This window comes from Pipra filicauda, unplaced genomic scaffold, assembly GCF_003945595.2.
Source record: "Pipra filicauda isolate LSUMZ 115617 unplaced genomic scaffold, ASM394559v2 scaffold103_size3290846_pilon, whole genome shotgun sequence".
NCBI classification, from domain to species: domain Eukaryota; kingdom Metazoa; phylum Chordata; class Aves; order Passeriformes; family Pipridae; genus Pipra; species Pipra filicauda.
In genome coordinates, this window is record NW_024103474.1 from 10,621 (window position 1) to 25,807 (window position 15,187).

At 35.7% G+C, this 15,187-nt stretch overlaps 1 protein-coding gene across 2 annotated transcripts in view; it reads left to right on the forward strand.

Annotated features, from left to right (window-relative positions):
• Positions 1–10,362: 10,362 nt before the first annotated feature.
• Positions 10,363–15,187, forward strand: part of LOC120322701 (ERC protein 2-like) — a 208,417-nt gene continuing 203,592 nt past the window's right edge. For both annotated transcript variants that reach the window (XR_005562539.1, XM_039378706.1), the window contains exon 1: positions 10,363–10,520. Coding sequence is in view for 1 of the 2 variants with exons in the window: in XM_039378706.1 (XP_039234640.1) it covers positions 10,372–10,520 (149 nt within the window). In the remaining variant the exon portion in view is untranslated. The remainder of the gene's footprint in view (positions 10,521–15,187) is intronic.

Consider the following 15,187-nt stretch of genomic DNA (forward strand, 5'->3'; position numbering starts at 1 on the left):
AGGGGACGTCTCTTAAAACATCAGTACAATGTAAATTTTATTTACTGTATCATGTACTGGCTCTAATTTGAGACACTGAATAGCCCATCTGAAACAGGATATATGCTATTTAAGCATTAGAGGGTCATGTTCCAGTGTCAGGCATCTTGAAATGGATGGAAATGCTCTTCTGCCTTAAAAAATCAACACCTTAATTCGTAGTACGTAGCTGTTAATACATGATAAATCTAAGAATATTTTGTTTGTTTTGCAAGTTCTGCTTGCACAAGTGATTATATAAATTTGCTTCTTTTAAGGACTGCTGGGTACGGCAGAGACTTCTGTAGTGAAGTATATCTGTGGGACAAAAGCTGTACAAAGAAAAAGAAAGCAAGCCTAATTTATAAATACTATTTAAATATGTATTTTTGTGAACATGCTCTAATACAGTTTTAAAGTATCCTCGCTTGTGGCATTGTGTGTTCCATGGATGTGGACTCCAGATCTTAAAAAATGCTTCAAATGTACAACTTGATGTACAACGAATGTACAACATAGTCATCTGCATTCGCTGAAACCAAGCCTGTCTTTGAAGAGAGGCATTTAAGAATAATAAAAGATATGTCCCAGTGAGAGTTATTATACAGAATATGGACAGTGGCAAGAGAGTTAGTTTACATGAAAGGTCAAGCAGATCCAAAATAAAGTTCTCATTGAGGCCAGTTTAATCCTTCCATCCATAAGTTTTGTTAAGTCCTGACACTTAGCCCATATATTTTGCCTCAAAATAGAGTGAATAATATCAACTTGTAGTTCTGCATGTTTTCTGTTTATACTCTCCTGCCTGTTGCCTCATGTGGGAAGAGGCTTGAGAGACTCAGAAGGAAAACAAAACTCTTAGCTGAGGAGTAAAAGGCAGCTTGTGTTAGTTAAAGATTCTGACACTACTTTTCCTTTTTTCATCTGGTGAGAAATATTATTGGTCTCATCAAACTTTGTCTAATGCATTTAGCTTGCAAAAATATTTATACCTGTATAAAAGGCCTTTATAAAGCCCATTGCTTCAGTATCTAAATAATGCCCATACAAGAACAGTTAAGTAGTAAAATCTTCGGTAAATTCCATAGAGCAATTATTATGGTTCAGGCCAAGGCTTTATAGTATAATTTTTCTTAATTTTCTTATTATAAACTGATTATTGCTTTATCGATAGGGAAAATTTCTTCATACTGCCTAAATAGAATTCCTGCATCCACTGAGGCTGTCTTTGATAAGGATTCCCTTTTTAATGTAATGTGAAGTGCAATTTAGGAAGCACAAAAGCTCTACCTGAATATTGACAGTTGCTGTTCTTCAGGAGGAATTCCTGCTGACAAATTCTGGGTCGATATTTTTGCTCCATCGTGTGACCATTCCTGGCTTATCATGTGTTAATAATGGAGTCCAGTTGTCAGACATTTTGTTGTCCCCTGGAGGCCTCCCTTGACTGTCCTATGGGTTACCCTATCCTGGACAGACTCATAAGCACTACAGTTCTCTTCCTATTGACTGGTCTCTTCCTGAAGTGGCCCTCCAAAGCAGATTTTAATTATTTTATTTATTCTTGTCCTAGTGGTAAGCTTGTGTTGCTCATGTTCATTCCATGTCTGAAACAATTAATCAGCTGTTTGTAGTCCTGTTCCATATGCTCTCCAGTACTTCCCCCATGGCTCTGAAGAAATTTGGGTAATGATGTAACTACCAGTTGTTATACCAAGTATTGCAAATTTTCTTATTAAGAGTGATTTGCAGGTGGGTGTGCCAGAGCTAAAACTTGGCTCTTCCATGACAGATATAGTTGACTTTACTTAAGATTATTTATGTAATTCATATTACACTATATACAACATGAAATAATTTTAGTTTTTAAGTAGGTAGCACATCCATGCTACTGTGACTTTTGTAGGTGTACCAAGCCAATAAAATATTACATAAATAACTTTATACTAAAAATGCCATAGAGTTAAGTAAACAGGGAAATACTATCTGCAGTAAGAGAAGATATGGGCATTCAGTACTCACAAGAACACTATGTTAAAAGTCACAGAACTAAAGATGGTATCAAATTTCTTTGGTGCAGAAGCTATACCTTATCTGTTACGTGAATCTTTATTTATCTTGCTGCTAATTAATATTATTTAGCTTGGTTCAAACCTTGATAAGAAATTGTATTTTCTGAGATTTCTCACATAAAAATATCCAAGTTTTTTCATACAATAACATTTTCACTCTAATAAATCTTACTTGCTGTTTCACAATATGTAAGCACATTGTAGGGTGTGGAAAAGCTTTTATGTGCATAAACTACCTGTTTGCAGTAAGGCTTTACACACACCACATGAATCCCTGCTGCTTTTGGATATATTCTAAGGGAGAAGCATTTCTAACTTTAATAATATATTGAGATTATGGATTAAAAGCAGTGGGGAAGTAGCTTTGTGCAGTGTAACCTAACTAGTGTGCTAAGAATCAGCTTTTGGCAAGAAAACTCCCAGTTTGCCCTCTCTCCCTGAAGTTGACCTGGTGGATGAAATAGTAGATGTGTGTATGATTCTAGGCATGCCTTCTCCAAAGATCAACATTTGTACACACTTTAGTCACCTTTTATACGCAGTGCTATTGACATTAACCAGAGAGGCCAGGCTGACAGCGCTGTGCTTTAACACCAGCTAAAGAGTTGCTCTGCTCTACTCGCATGGTTTATCTAAAAAGACTCAACACTGAAATCACACAGGGTAATTGTTTTCAGTCTGTAAGAGTTCTCTTCCAGATACAATATCCTGTAGGACAACTGAGTGTCCTACCGAAATCCACATATGTTCACTAGCTAATTCAATTACTTTTCTTTTCTGAAAACATTAGGTTGAGCTCTGTAATTTATCAATACTTTATGTCTAAATTTGCTTTCACTTGCACAACTATAGAACACCTTTCTTGCTCCTTTTGTAATTAGGGTTGGACAGTAGCAAACAAGAGTAAGAGCAGAGCCACGACCATCACCTGTTTAGAAAAATCAAAGACTTGCTCAAATGAAGCTCAGTGGAAAAGGAGAGAAAACGAATCAGATATGTCAATGAAATAACTAATTTTCAAACTAAATGCAAAAATAAAAAGATGCCTTCTTTTTTTTCTTGTAAAAAGTGGACTTACACAATTGTTCAGGTGCTTGGTCTTGCTTCCATCACAGTGCATATCTGGATGACTTCTAGAATTGAATGGGAACAATAATGAGTTAGGCCTTGTCAGCATGAAGTTTACCTTGGAAAAAGAACATTTGTTGACGGATTCTTGCAGCACTTTGACTACTGTATCTTTATTGACATGGTCTAGGGGCTGGTGGTTTTTATTTTATATACCATTGCAAAATTGGAATGTGACATTAATTACTTCACCATATAACAGTATTTTGCTATTAATGAAAGAGCTTTTATTTGGAGTAAAACATTCCAGCTGCATCTGTGAGGAGTATTCTGCTCTCTTGCCCATCCTTTTCAGGTTTGCTGAAGGTTGCATTCATATTTTGACACTGGGTTGTCATACAGAGTTTTTTAGTTGAAGCTAATTGAGAGAACTATAATTGGGGCCAGTTGCGTTTCACAAAATGAAGTGTTTAAATAGATGAAAGTATTCCTGGAACTGCAGTGGAAACATCATTTTGTACTTGACAATAGCCTTTTTTTTCATCTGTCTAGAAACATGGCCCAGAGGTTACTGTTCTTTATACCATCATTTTTGTTTGTTTTAATTAAAACTATATATATAAAAATACTTTTGGTGTTGCTTTTGGTTGTTGGTTTGGTTTGTTGTTTTAAACTGATTGTTTTTCTATTTAAATGATTATGTCCAGTATTTTCCAAAATTGTCTAATGATGTATTTCAGTTATAGGTGAAATCACAATATTAATTGGAAAAGCAGATAACGTATCCAAGAATTATATTGTTTTGGTCCTATATCTTATTGAATTACTGAGGTTTAGAATAAAAGAAGATTAATGTTCTAACTGGCAGTACCAAGACAGTTAACCATTTGAATACATCTCCCAGAACTCTCTTGCAAAATCTTAAATTACCTTTATAAAGAACACATTAGTAGACCTTCCACTCAGCATATATATATTTCTTTTAATCTATCAGAATCCACTAAATTCTACAGTAATTTTATGTAGAGATGGATAAATGTCTCTGTTATAACACCATGCTTATATACATTAACGTGACTGCTTTCCACCATGTGACAGCCAGCAAGAAAATACTAAGGAAACTAAAGTACTTGTTCTCCCTAACTGTGGCCCCTGCAAGTCTTGATAGGAAATATGCTCTGTCTGTGCTGTGTCTCTTCTTTATCTGAATAAAACTAAACCTCGTGTACTCTTAACGCAGCTCTGAGCAGGAGGATTAAAATATTTTAAATCCTACTTTTTGTAATAAAGTAATCTCAGTAAGGATTTTGATTTCAAAGTCTGCAGCATGGCATCCTGTTTAATGATGGTGCTGTTGTGTCCCTGTGGAGATCCAAGCCCTTCCACATGGACTGCTGTTTCAGCGAGCCTGGTAGTTTGTGTTAGACTGCCACTGCATTGCTGGTTGATGTCACTGGGCCCTATTTGCCTTGGCCTTTATGGGTTTTGAAAAACCAACCTGGAATTTATAAATATTCTGCTTAATATTCTGTCAAACCTTTCTCTATTGATGTTTATTTTAAAGCTTTTATGCATTCTAGAGTACGGTTACTTTTTTTCTCTCTAACAGTATCCAAAGTTGTGAGACACAACATGTGTCTAATTTCTTTGTTTGGAAAAGTCCAGGAGCATCAGCCTCCGTAACTATACTGGTTTTCTTAGACCTATTTCCTGGGTTTAAAAATCTGTGATGGAAGAAGTCAGAGGTGAAGAATTTGTCTATGGATGACAAATGGGATGGGAAGAGAGTAGAAGGGAGGGTGACAAAGAGTTTATTTCCATGTCTTGCAAAGCTCAGTATGACACTTTGCTACGTCTGTTTGCTTTTGTGAGAAACACCTTTGTAAGAAACTGTTGAGGCAGTTGGACACTGGAGAAATTCCATTAGCAACAGAAAGGAGCGAGGTATTTACAAACCATATTGCAGGACAGTGTTGGCAATTTTAAAAGCACTAGGTCCACATGACTAGTGTTGGACCTCCTGTAGGTGTGTAATTGAATTAGTCATGAGATAAAGTGGTTCTCTGGTACAGGATCCTGGGATGCCTGGCACTCCCCCTCCACTGTGCAAGGCATAGGCAATCCATTACTGTAAAAAGCTGAAGTCTGCAGCCTGAGAGTCAAAAGAGCTGGTAAGTGGATATTTGTGTGTACAAATTCAGGCTTTTATCTGTTTTCCCTCATCTCTGTGAATGTGTTTTCTATGCCCTCTTAGGGACAGAATAAATTCGTAGGAAAGCCACAAAGGGAAAGTTTAAGGATTGTAGCCTTTCGGTTTTTTGCAATCTCATGCTTAATCTTCGGGGTAAACCCAAATATTATTTTTATTAAGTTAATCTTCACAAAACTGGAGATAACAGAAATTTATATACTGTGTAACTTGGAGGGGGAAAAAAAGAAGCAAAAAAAAAAAGCATTTCCTTAGCAAATGGAAAAGAAAATAAAGTACCTTTGAACACAACTAGATGGATTCTTACACTGACTGACTTATCAAAATGCATCCATCTGTACTGAATTAATGTAATAGTTTGTTAAACTTCTAAAAAATGTCTATAATGCTTAATATTTTAATATTAAATAGAAGAATAAGTAAATAGAAGGAATTATTTATTTTCTTATATAGAATTCATAAATGATCTCCGTGTACTAACACAAAATTAGGTTATAGATTAAAGTGTGGGTATGGAGTTTTTGTATAGCAACTGATACTTGAAAAAGTCAGTTAGGGAAATCCAAAATTCTTACATTTATCACCAGTATTGTTGCTAAAATGAAGTACTAACCCTCTAAAGATAGTAGTACTAACAATATTAACCTTGACTGCTGGAAAGTTGCCAGCTCTTCGTCATCCTGCAGAAATATATCATACTTGAACTGAGAAAACATGCAATTGTCCCTCCCCCTCCTCATTCCCACAAACTGGAGCAGTATTATGTTAGCCTGAGTTGTGCTGAGCCGGATCCAATCTGGAATTAAGAATGCTCCAGGGCATTTTTAATAAACTGTCATTCATTTGAACTCTAACCTCCTTTAATTTGCAGAATCTGGTAACGCAGATGTACACTTCAGCCACATTTACTTCTTTTCTTATCATGGTGTGAAATGCTGCTGATAGCACTTGAAAATGTGAAGCTGCTGAACAAATGGAAAAGTGCTCATTTAAAATAGACTCAAAACTAAGAAATAATTAAAAAATAGTTTAGTTTGCTGGGTTTCTGCCCATTCTGAAATGTAAACTTGATTCTGGTGCAGATTTTAATGAAATCCTCAAAGTGCTGAGGTCAGTTAAGCTTTCTGAAAGTATGAAATAAATAATGGCTTTTATTAGAAAGTGCAAAGGATAAACTGGGGCTGTTGCCTTGCGAAGGGTAAGAAAACCCAGTTAACGCTTTCCGGGCAGAGAGCACTCCTGTGCGTTCACTGAGGTTTGCACAGAAAACTCTGTCAAAATGTGTGTTCTTCTGAATTCAAAACTTGAGGGCTTCATAATTAGAAGCAGTTGGACTGAGAGATACAGCTGGAAAAAGTGACTGGGCTTCCAGTTGGGAACAGCCCGGACAGGTGGGACCTGCCCTGGGCTGCCTCCGCCCCCCACCAGGCGGAGCTGCTCGGCAGGGAAGAAAACCGTGGGGGTTGGGGTGGGTTATGGACCAAACCCCCCAAAAATAGGCCAAAACCGGCCACTCTGGTGGCTTCTCTGGATTTCTGTGCCAATAAACGTCCTAAGGATGCAGGTGTGGTGATTAAGAGTTAGGTGCTGTGGGCTTCAGTTTGGGAGGATGAGCAGGATGAGATGTTACGGGTAACGGACATGGTCATGCAAACTTTATCTCGATCCCGTGGACAATATAAGAAAAGCATGTAAACATGTTGCCTGGTCATTAATGAACTGGTATTTCAGCAGGGGACTCAGTTCAGTATCTGGAGAGTGGAAAAACTGAAACTGGAAGGCAGGACCATACAGCAGTGCTTGGTAGAGGAAAGGGCCCCTGGACACACACCAGTCCTTAGATGAAGTGCCCTGAGTGCAGCAAATGAGGTAGTTGCTGCAGGTCAGAAAGGGAAAATTTTCCCATTTCTTACAGTAGGACTGAGAGGTAGTAAATCAACATGGAACTTTATTTTTTTTTTTGCTATTTTTTCAATTATCAAAGAAGAGAACCTTTGCTTACATTATGAATTTGGTTCGTGTTTTACGATGCTTTTTTTCACCTCTAGACTTATCTAGGTAATACTACCTTCAGCGTTTAAAGTTAATTTTTCATTGTAACACATGTGCTTCAGCTATATAATTAACAAGCTGAGATGACTGTGTGCAACTTCAGTGTTCACTGATTTACACTTGATAGTTGCCAATTTAAAAAAATAAAATCAGTTTTTGTGCACATGCCTGCCAGTTGAATTCTGCTATAGGTGTTGGTGGGACAGTTAATTAGGAAAACGTGCAACTATGAACTTGGGTCATATTCCAAAAAATGAAAGAAGAACTAGCTGGCAAATGCTGTGTTGAAAGTGTAAATGGAAGTATAACTTTCACGTCTACACGTGTTAACGATTTGTGGTTTGAAAAAGTTTTCATATTTAAGTTTTCAAAGTTTTTTTTCTCCTCTCTTTTAAACTTTGATCTCTTTTGTCTAGTAATATGAGTGTGTTATTAATAGACATTAACAAATCCACAGCTTTGTTTTCTACAAGTCTTTAATTCTCTTAAATGTTTTGAAATGTAAATGATGTGATATATCAGAACTTAGGTGAGGATTCAGTCAATCATCAGTTTGGGTGCTAAATTCAGCTGAACCTGGAAAAGGAGTGCAGTGATACCAAAGATATGGAAGTGCTACTATTCTGTCTTTTTACATTCTCATCTGCCAAACAAATCTGCAAGTGTGGAGTGACTTGGTGTTTACAGATACTGTCTCAAAGCTGGAGTCTGTATGAATGAATGACTTTGCAGTCTTGAATCCTTACTACTGTTTCCATTAATGTATGCTGCCTGGAATTAACTAATAGACTGGAGGCTCAGTGGAAATTAGCTACAGTTTTTAAAAGATACAAGGACAAGCCTAAGAAATAGCCCCAGAAAACAGATAGAAATATCATATTATATTATAGTAGTTGAGGCAGCCATGGGTTTATGTTCTTGTACTAAAGCAGAAGATATGAAGCACCTGGTGTTATATTAGAAACTGAATCATTTTTAAAGAAATATGATCTGTCTCTCTCCTGGTTTGTTAATTTTTTTCCCCTGGGATTTAAGTGCAAATCAAGCTTTTTTTTTTTTTTTCCTTTATTTCCCTCAAGTATATTTTCTCTTTGCTGCTTCTACTGTGAAAGTTCACTAGCTAGTCATTTTAGAAGGATATCTTTCTTCATGGTTTACTTTAGTGGAATCTTACAGCTGCAGAGACTCTACTGCATGATATTACACTCCTTGTTATTTCATTTATACCACCCTTATACTAGTTCTAATTTCTGAGTGGAAGGTTGAACATAAATAGTTTCAATGCTATTGGTGATTCTGATTCTGCATTCATGAAATACAAATTCTTATGCACCCCAGGGTATCAGATGTGTTCTAGTATTCCATTGATCTTATTAGTGCTTGTAAAGATGGTGTAGAAGGAAGTAATCAGTGTATCATTTGCAAACAGGTTGTGAATCCTCATTATAATTCAATGACAACTGTGTTATTTATTTGGCTTGATTAAACCTGTTGTATAGGAGGCAATGATTATTCAAACTGAAACAAAAACATGTGGCTTATAAACACAGATAGCATGCTAGTAGGCTTTAGATAACAACAATTAAGCTTGAACTTGGGAGAAGTAGCCACACTGATTACATGAGTGCAGTGGAATTTTGTCAGACTCTTCAATACACAGCAAAATTGAACCCTTTTCAATGCCTTACATAATGTGGATGAATAGAATATATCCTCTTTGCCATTTTATTTTATTTAGAAGTTCTTTCTGAAGTGTTTTCTAGTTTATGAAACATTAATTTTTGGACAAAGGAGGTGACAAAGAAAATACAGGAAATAGGACATTAATTATTTAAATCATTCTATCTCATTAAAGAAAATTGTGTTGTTTACTTGCAGCTCTTAATGTAAACTGTATCATTTGAAGAGGGGGAAATCCTACTGGCCTCCTAATCCTAACTGGCAGGTTATTTGTAGCTCTCTGGTCCTGCGAATAAGCTTACCCCACAGGCAAAGGTTCTGCTGCCAGACAGGTGTACAGGTGTCATTGTATAGTCTCTATTCTTTAGTGTGTTCTTTAATAATGTGATAGATCATGTCATACACCTTTTTTTTTTTTTTAATTCTGAATTTTGTTTTCTCCAAAGACAAAATTTTTTTGAATTCCTGCAATAAGCAATTTATCCTGCATCCAGTTAACATTTACCCATGCTAAGGAAAGAGTGGGATCACCTTAACTTTTCCTGCATTTCATGCTTTGGAGATTCTCACAGTTGTCATGAGGAAAATAACTTTGTTATTAGAGCAGTAACAGACCTTTAAAGTTCAGAATCTTAGAATACTTAAGTCAGAAGGGACCACTAGAGGCAATGCAGCCTAAACCTCTACTCAGAGCAAGACTAACTTCAAAGTTCAGTCAGATTCTCCAGGCTTCATTCAATCAAGATCTGAAAATACCCAAGGACTAGAGAGTTTACAGCTTCCTTGGGCAACCTGTTCTGCATAGAAGAGTGTGCATTTTTTGATGGAAAATACATGGATTGTCCTGGACACTTTTATAGTAAATATGTATCTGTATCATTATCTAAAATTTCTGACATCGATGTTATGCTGAGATACCACTACCCTGAATTTAAATAATACAAATGTTGCAGGAAATATTTATAAATTGTGTCTTTATGTGGCAGTGACCCAGGTTAAATAGGTTTCTGGTAATCTGTGTTAGTTCTTCTCTTCATAAATATTGTTTATTAATCAATAGATGAATGGAAACATTAAATTTTTTTTGGTATTGAAAGACCACTCTTGTTTCTTTTAATTTAAAACACTTAAGATAGGAAGAGATTTGAACAGCCATTTACATAAAATAATTCCTTCAGTGTGTTTTTTCCCCTGTATTTATGTAGATTTCAGATTTACTTCTTGTAAAGAATATGGAACTTAAAAAGTGCTCTCTCTCAGGTAGAAGAGCTGATGAATGCACTGGAAAAGACTAGACAAGAGTTAGATTCTACCAAAGCCCGTCTTGCCTCAACACAGCAGTCTTTGGCTGAAAAAGAAGCACATCTGGCCAACCTGAGAATAGAGCGAAGGAAACAGCTTGAAGAAATTCTAGAAATGAAGTAAGTACATTGATTTCTCTAATTTCCAGAAAAAAATGAAATTACTGCTTTCGCTGTAAGAGAAGGTTGTGTGTTTTTGTGTGTGCGTGTGTGGTTTTTTTTTTCTTCTCTGCATATATTTAAGTCTCAATATAGGACTAGGAATCTAAGACTGTTAAATTCCTTTTAATGCATGGAAATGCAAAAGGCTTTTTTTTAGAAGTACTCAACAATTTACATGAGATGAATTTTTGAAAGTTGTCATTTGCTACATGCAAATAAAAATACCAGCAGTGTGTAAATTCTGTGAGAAATCAAGGATCTAAAGCCCCATCTCTCAGTGGGAATTCTATGCTAGAACTTCTGCTAGTGTCAAATTAGAGGAAAGGGGCTTATTAACTTTATATTGATGGTGCAAAGTTTATTGCATTGAATAATTGGTTAAACCTTCCCCCAAATGAACAAAAATCTCTTTGCATACACTTAATCACTATTTATATGTGTACAGAACGAAAAAGGAAGATACACATATAGTTTAAATCTAACTTGCTCTGCACAATAAAGGTAAATATCTATAATTATGGGACATTAAAGCTCTGATATCTTTAAAATTGGCAAAAAGAGTGAACCTGGTAATGACTTGGCTGGGCTGGTAAGTGTGTAGTTAACATTTAGCAAAGAAAATTCACAGTTGCCATTTTGAAACCATTTTCTTGAGGGAGGAAGCCATAACATAACTGCAGCTAGATTGTTATAGTTATCTTTGCATTTTAAAGGAAGGGAAATAATCAGAAATAATGGTTTTCATAACATTACTGTAAATAAAACAAAGTGGAAATGGAGTCATATGCTTACTAGAGTTTTATAGAAATTTTTGAGAATAGCTGTCATGTAATACAGGTGCAGAAATACTGCAGTGGAAGCACAAATGTTTCCAGTGTTATCTAAAGAATTTCTGGTTCTGACTTTAATGAGGTCTATAGCTACACAGAAAAATGGAATCACATGTGAATTAGAGCAGTATGTGATATTATTTTCTGTAATAGATACATTATTTTAGTTTTCTGATGTTCTATTATATGTACATATTCATTCTCCTGTCATAACTCAGGTGCTCAGTGCCAGTCATCTATATTCTGTATAGTGCTTTGGTCTGTTTCCTCAAGTCCATGTTTGTTTTTTGTCCTAGTCATAAAATTTATGTTTTGAAATCATAATTCATAAATATTGAGCAACATAGAGGAAAAAATCTTTAGTTCTGATAATGTGACTTTTTCAATTAAGTGCACAGAACTGTTGGAGATGGAATCAGACAGAACTTCTATTTCATGTTGTGAGATGGAAAGAACAGAATATGGCTATGAGATGTCAGGATGGTTTTGCTGGTCTAGGAGATAGAAAATAGAGTTAATGAACTAAAAAACCCTATATAAAATCACAATATTAATAAACAGAGAGAACAAATAGATTAATTACAGAAATTTATGTGATCATATTTGCTTTTCTTTTTACTGCCTCTTTAACAACATGAGTACTCTATCAAAAAGCACAGACTTGTTTTTCTGAGCTCTGTGTATAGAAAGGGCTACATGACTGCTCTTAAGTATAAATTAAATGTAAATACTATTATCAGATTATTTAATAAGATATGCTAAACAACATAAAATGATAGATACACATGTATCCATTAGATGCATAATTTTTTAGGTGCGTAAATTAATAGATACAGTGGTTGATGAGAAGCTCAGCATGACCCAACAATGTGCATTTGCAGCCCAGAAAGCCAGTTGTATCCTGGGCTGTGTCAAAAGAAGGGCTGGAGCACCTCTGCTATGGACACAGGCTGGGAGAGCTGGAGTTGTTCACCCTGGAGAGGAGAAGGCTCCAGGGGAACTTAGAGCACCTTCCAGGGCCTGAAGATGGTACAAGAGAGCTGGAGAGGAACTTTTTACAAGGGCATGGAGTGATAGGACAGAGGGAAATGGCTTTAGAATGAAAGAGAGTAGATTTAAGTTGGATATTAGGAAGAAATTCTTCCCTGAGGGTGGTGAGGCCCTGGCACAGGTTGCCCAAAGAAGCTGTGGCTACCCCACTCCTGGAAGTGTCCAAGGCAAGGTTGGATGGGGCTTGGAGCAATCTAGGATAGTGGAAGGTGTCCCTGCCCGTGGCAGGGGGCTTGGAAAAAGATCGTCTTTAAGGTCTCTTCCAACCCAAACTGTTCTCTGATTCTATTAGTAAACATCTTTTAGAAATAATTCAGATATTACTTTACAGTAGTTTAATTTTTCAAAGTGCTCACTGAAATAAGTGAAGGACAAACAAACTTCATGAAACTGCTGCATTATGTATACACTCAATATTGCTTTTTTAAAAAGGGACCAAGGTCTTCTCAAAACTAGATCGTAGAAGCTAACTAAGACCCAGACATCCAAAGACAGAATAATGATAATTCTGTGTTCTAATAATATACTAAAAGAGTGTCTTATCTCTGACATTTTAAGATAATTTATTAATTGGAAGCATTGACCATAATTTCTATTTATCATTTTTTAAAAAAGCAGTATTGAGTGATTACAGTTTTTGGCTGCTAGCTTCCAGTTAAATAGGCATGAACTGAGTGTTTAAGAACGTTCATGATGATTTCCTATGCTTGTATTAAGTTCAAGTTCCAACCATAACTCTGCATTCTAGGCCCATCTGGCTGACATTGTCATGATCCATCTTAATTTACTGGCCCCAGTTTTAGATAACTTCTTCAATTGTCATTACATGTTCCCATATGCATTCCGTTATTTAAGTAAGTTTAGAATAAAAATGGATAGCAGCTTAATCTTGTTCATATTTGCTTGATCTTTTTGAACTGGAAACTAGCAAAGTACCTTTTAAAAGAAAGGTAGTTTGATAACATCAGCTTCTTCTTAACTCGATGCCAATTTGTGAAAAAATGACATTTATTTTAAATAGAAAGTAGTACATTTGGAGGAGTTGCATTTGCATGTTACTTTCTGAATATACGTGTGGGTTTTTTTTCCAAATGTCTATTAGAAATATTACTATATTAGTTCTGGAGGAAATATTTTTGTTATGGTCATATTATTTTAGCAGTGCACTCATAACTCATCCTGACATTAGTGGAAGTTACGTGTAGATGTTAACAGGAAAATGCAACATGTGTTCGAATCCATCATTTTGCCTAATTGTCTTATTGCTTTGTGCTCTTTCTGTCTCTGAGCACAAGAAAAAAATCAATGGACTTTTTATTTTTTTAATAAGTGATAGTTTAAAAAGATCTGTATTGCATAATGTGACAAAAGGCATGTTAGTGGTTTTTTAAGAAAAAAAAAGTATTTATCATCCATAAAAATATTTCAGTTGGCCCGAACTTAAAATTTGGTAGTTACAAATATATCCCAAGTCTACTTTTTCCAGACAGTGTTTTTGTTTTCTGAAAGTCCACAAGTAGGAGCACAGCCTACTGAGAACTTCACAAGGCTTGCCTAGAAAAGCTTATTCATTTTGTAATATGAAGAGCTTGAGGGCAGGAGAAGTTTTTGTGCTGTGATGTAGTGGAGGTTTTTTCAGATGTTTCTGAAATGCCATATTTGTGGAGCATACTTTCATGACCACAGGCTGTCCACAATGCTTTCCTACAGATCTCCTTTCCTATGTGGTGGTTCCTTTCAAAACTCATAAACCTGCTTGTAACAAAATTAGGTAGGTGTATAGACAGATAAATGAGTATTTATATAATGTTAAAATTGCTTTATACGTATATACATGAACTAAATGTCTGCCCTCATGGAAAGTGGGTTTTACTCTATGGGACTTATCATCATTTTAGAAATGGTCAAAATTATTTTCCCTTTGGAAGATATAAAGTTTGACCTTTCTTAAAGTCTAATGGCATGTGAAGGAAAAGATATAAAAATTATTGTCACCCTTTTTGTTAGTTCAAGTTTTAAATTATATGCATTTTATCTTTGAGCTGCAACCACTAAAGTTAAAAACAGAACAAAAAAACCCAACACCCCCTCAGCCCTGCCCCCATCTTTATTATCAAAACTTGGGGTTTCCTTGGCTGAAAATCCTTAAGTGAACTTCCTGTGCTGTTTATTTACTGTTTAAATACAAGATTAAAAGAGAAAGATATTTCAATGGATGTGCATTAATTTGATAATCTTTCAGTGACTTAAGTTACCTGTGATGAACACTACACTTAGTGAGTGACCATGTAATTAATCCCCAGAAAGACTGAACTTCATATTTTAACTTGAAGATCTGAGAATTTTTCTTTTTGAGATTCAGCTGTTGATTACTGAGTGTTTTCTTCAGCTGTCAACTAAGTACACTCAGTGCTCTGAAGCTTTCAGAGTATCCTTAATGAAATTCTCGCCAAGAGTTTGAAAGGCAATTTCCTTGCCTTTAATAGAGTTCATGCCATCACATGTGGGTATTGCTAAATCAGTTTTGTTGGAAGTGACTCTGCCCTGAAATTCATTGCAAATTTCCAGAAGAAAATGTATTTTCCCTTTTGTGGAATAAATCAGATTACTTAATAATGAAGCATTAAAGATCTTATAGTAAAATAATCAGCTACTAGTCTTTTTAGTCTATACCAAGAATAGAACTTGGCTGTGCTGTCCAAAAATATATATTTTAAACTGGGTTTTGCAGTATACAGTGACAGG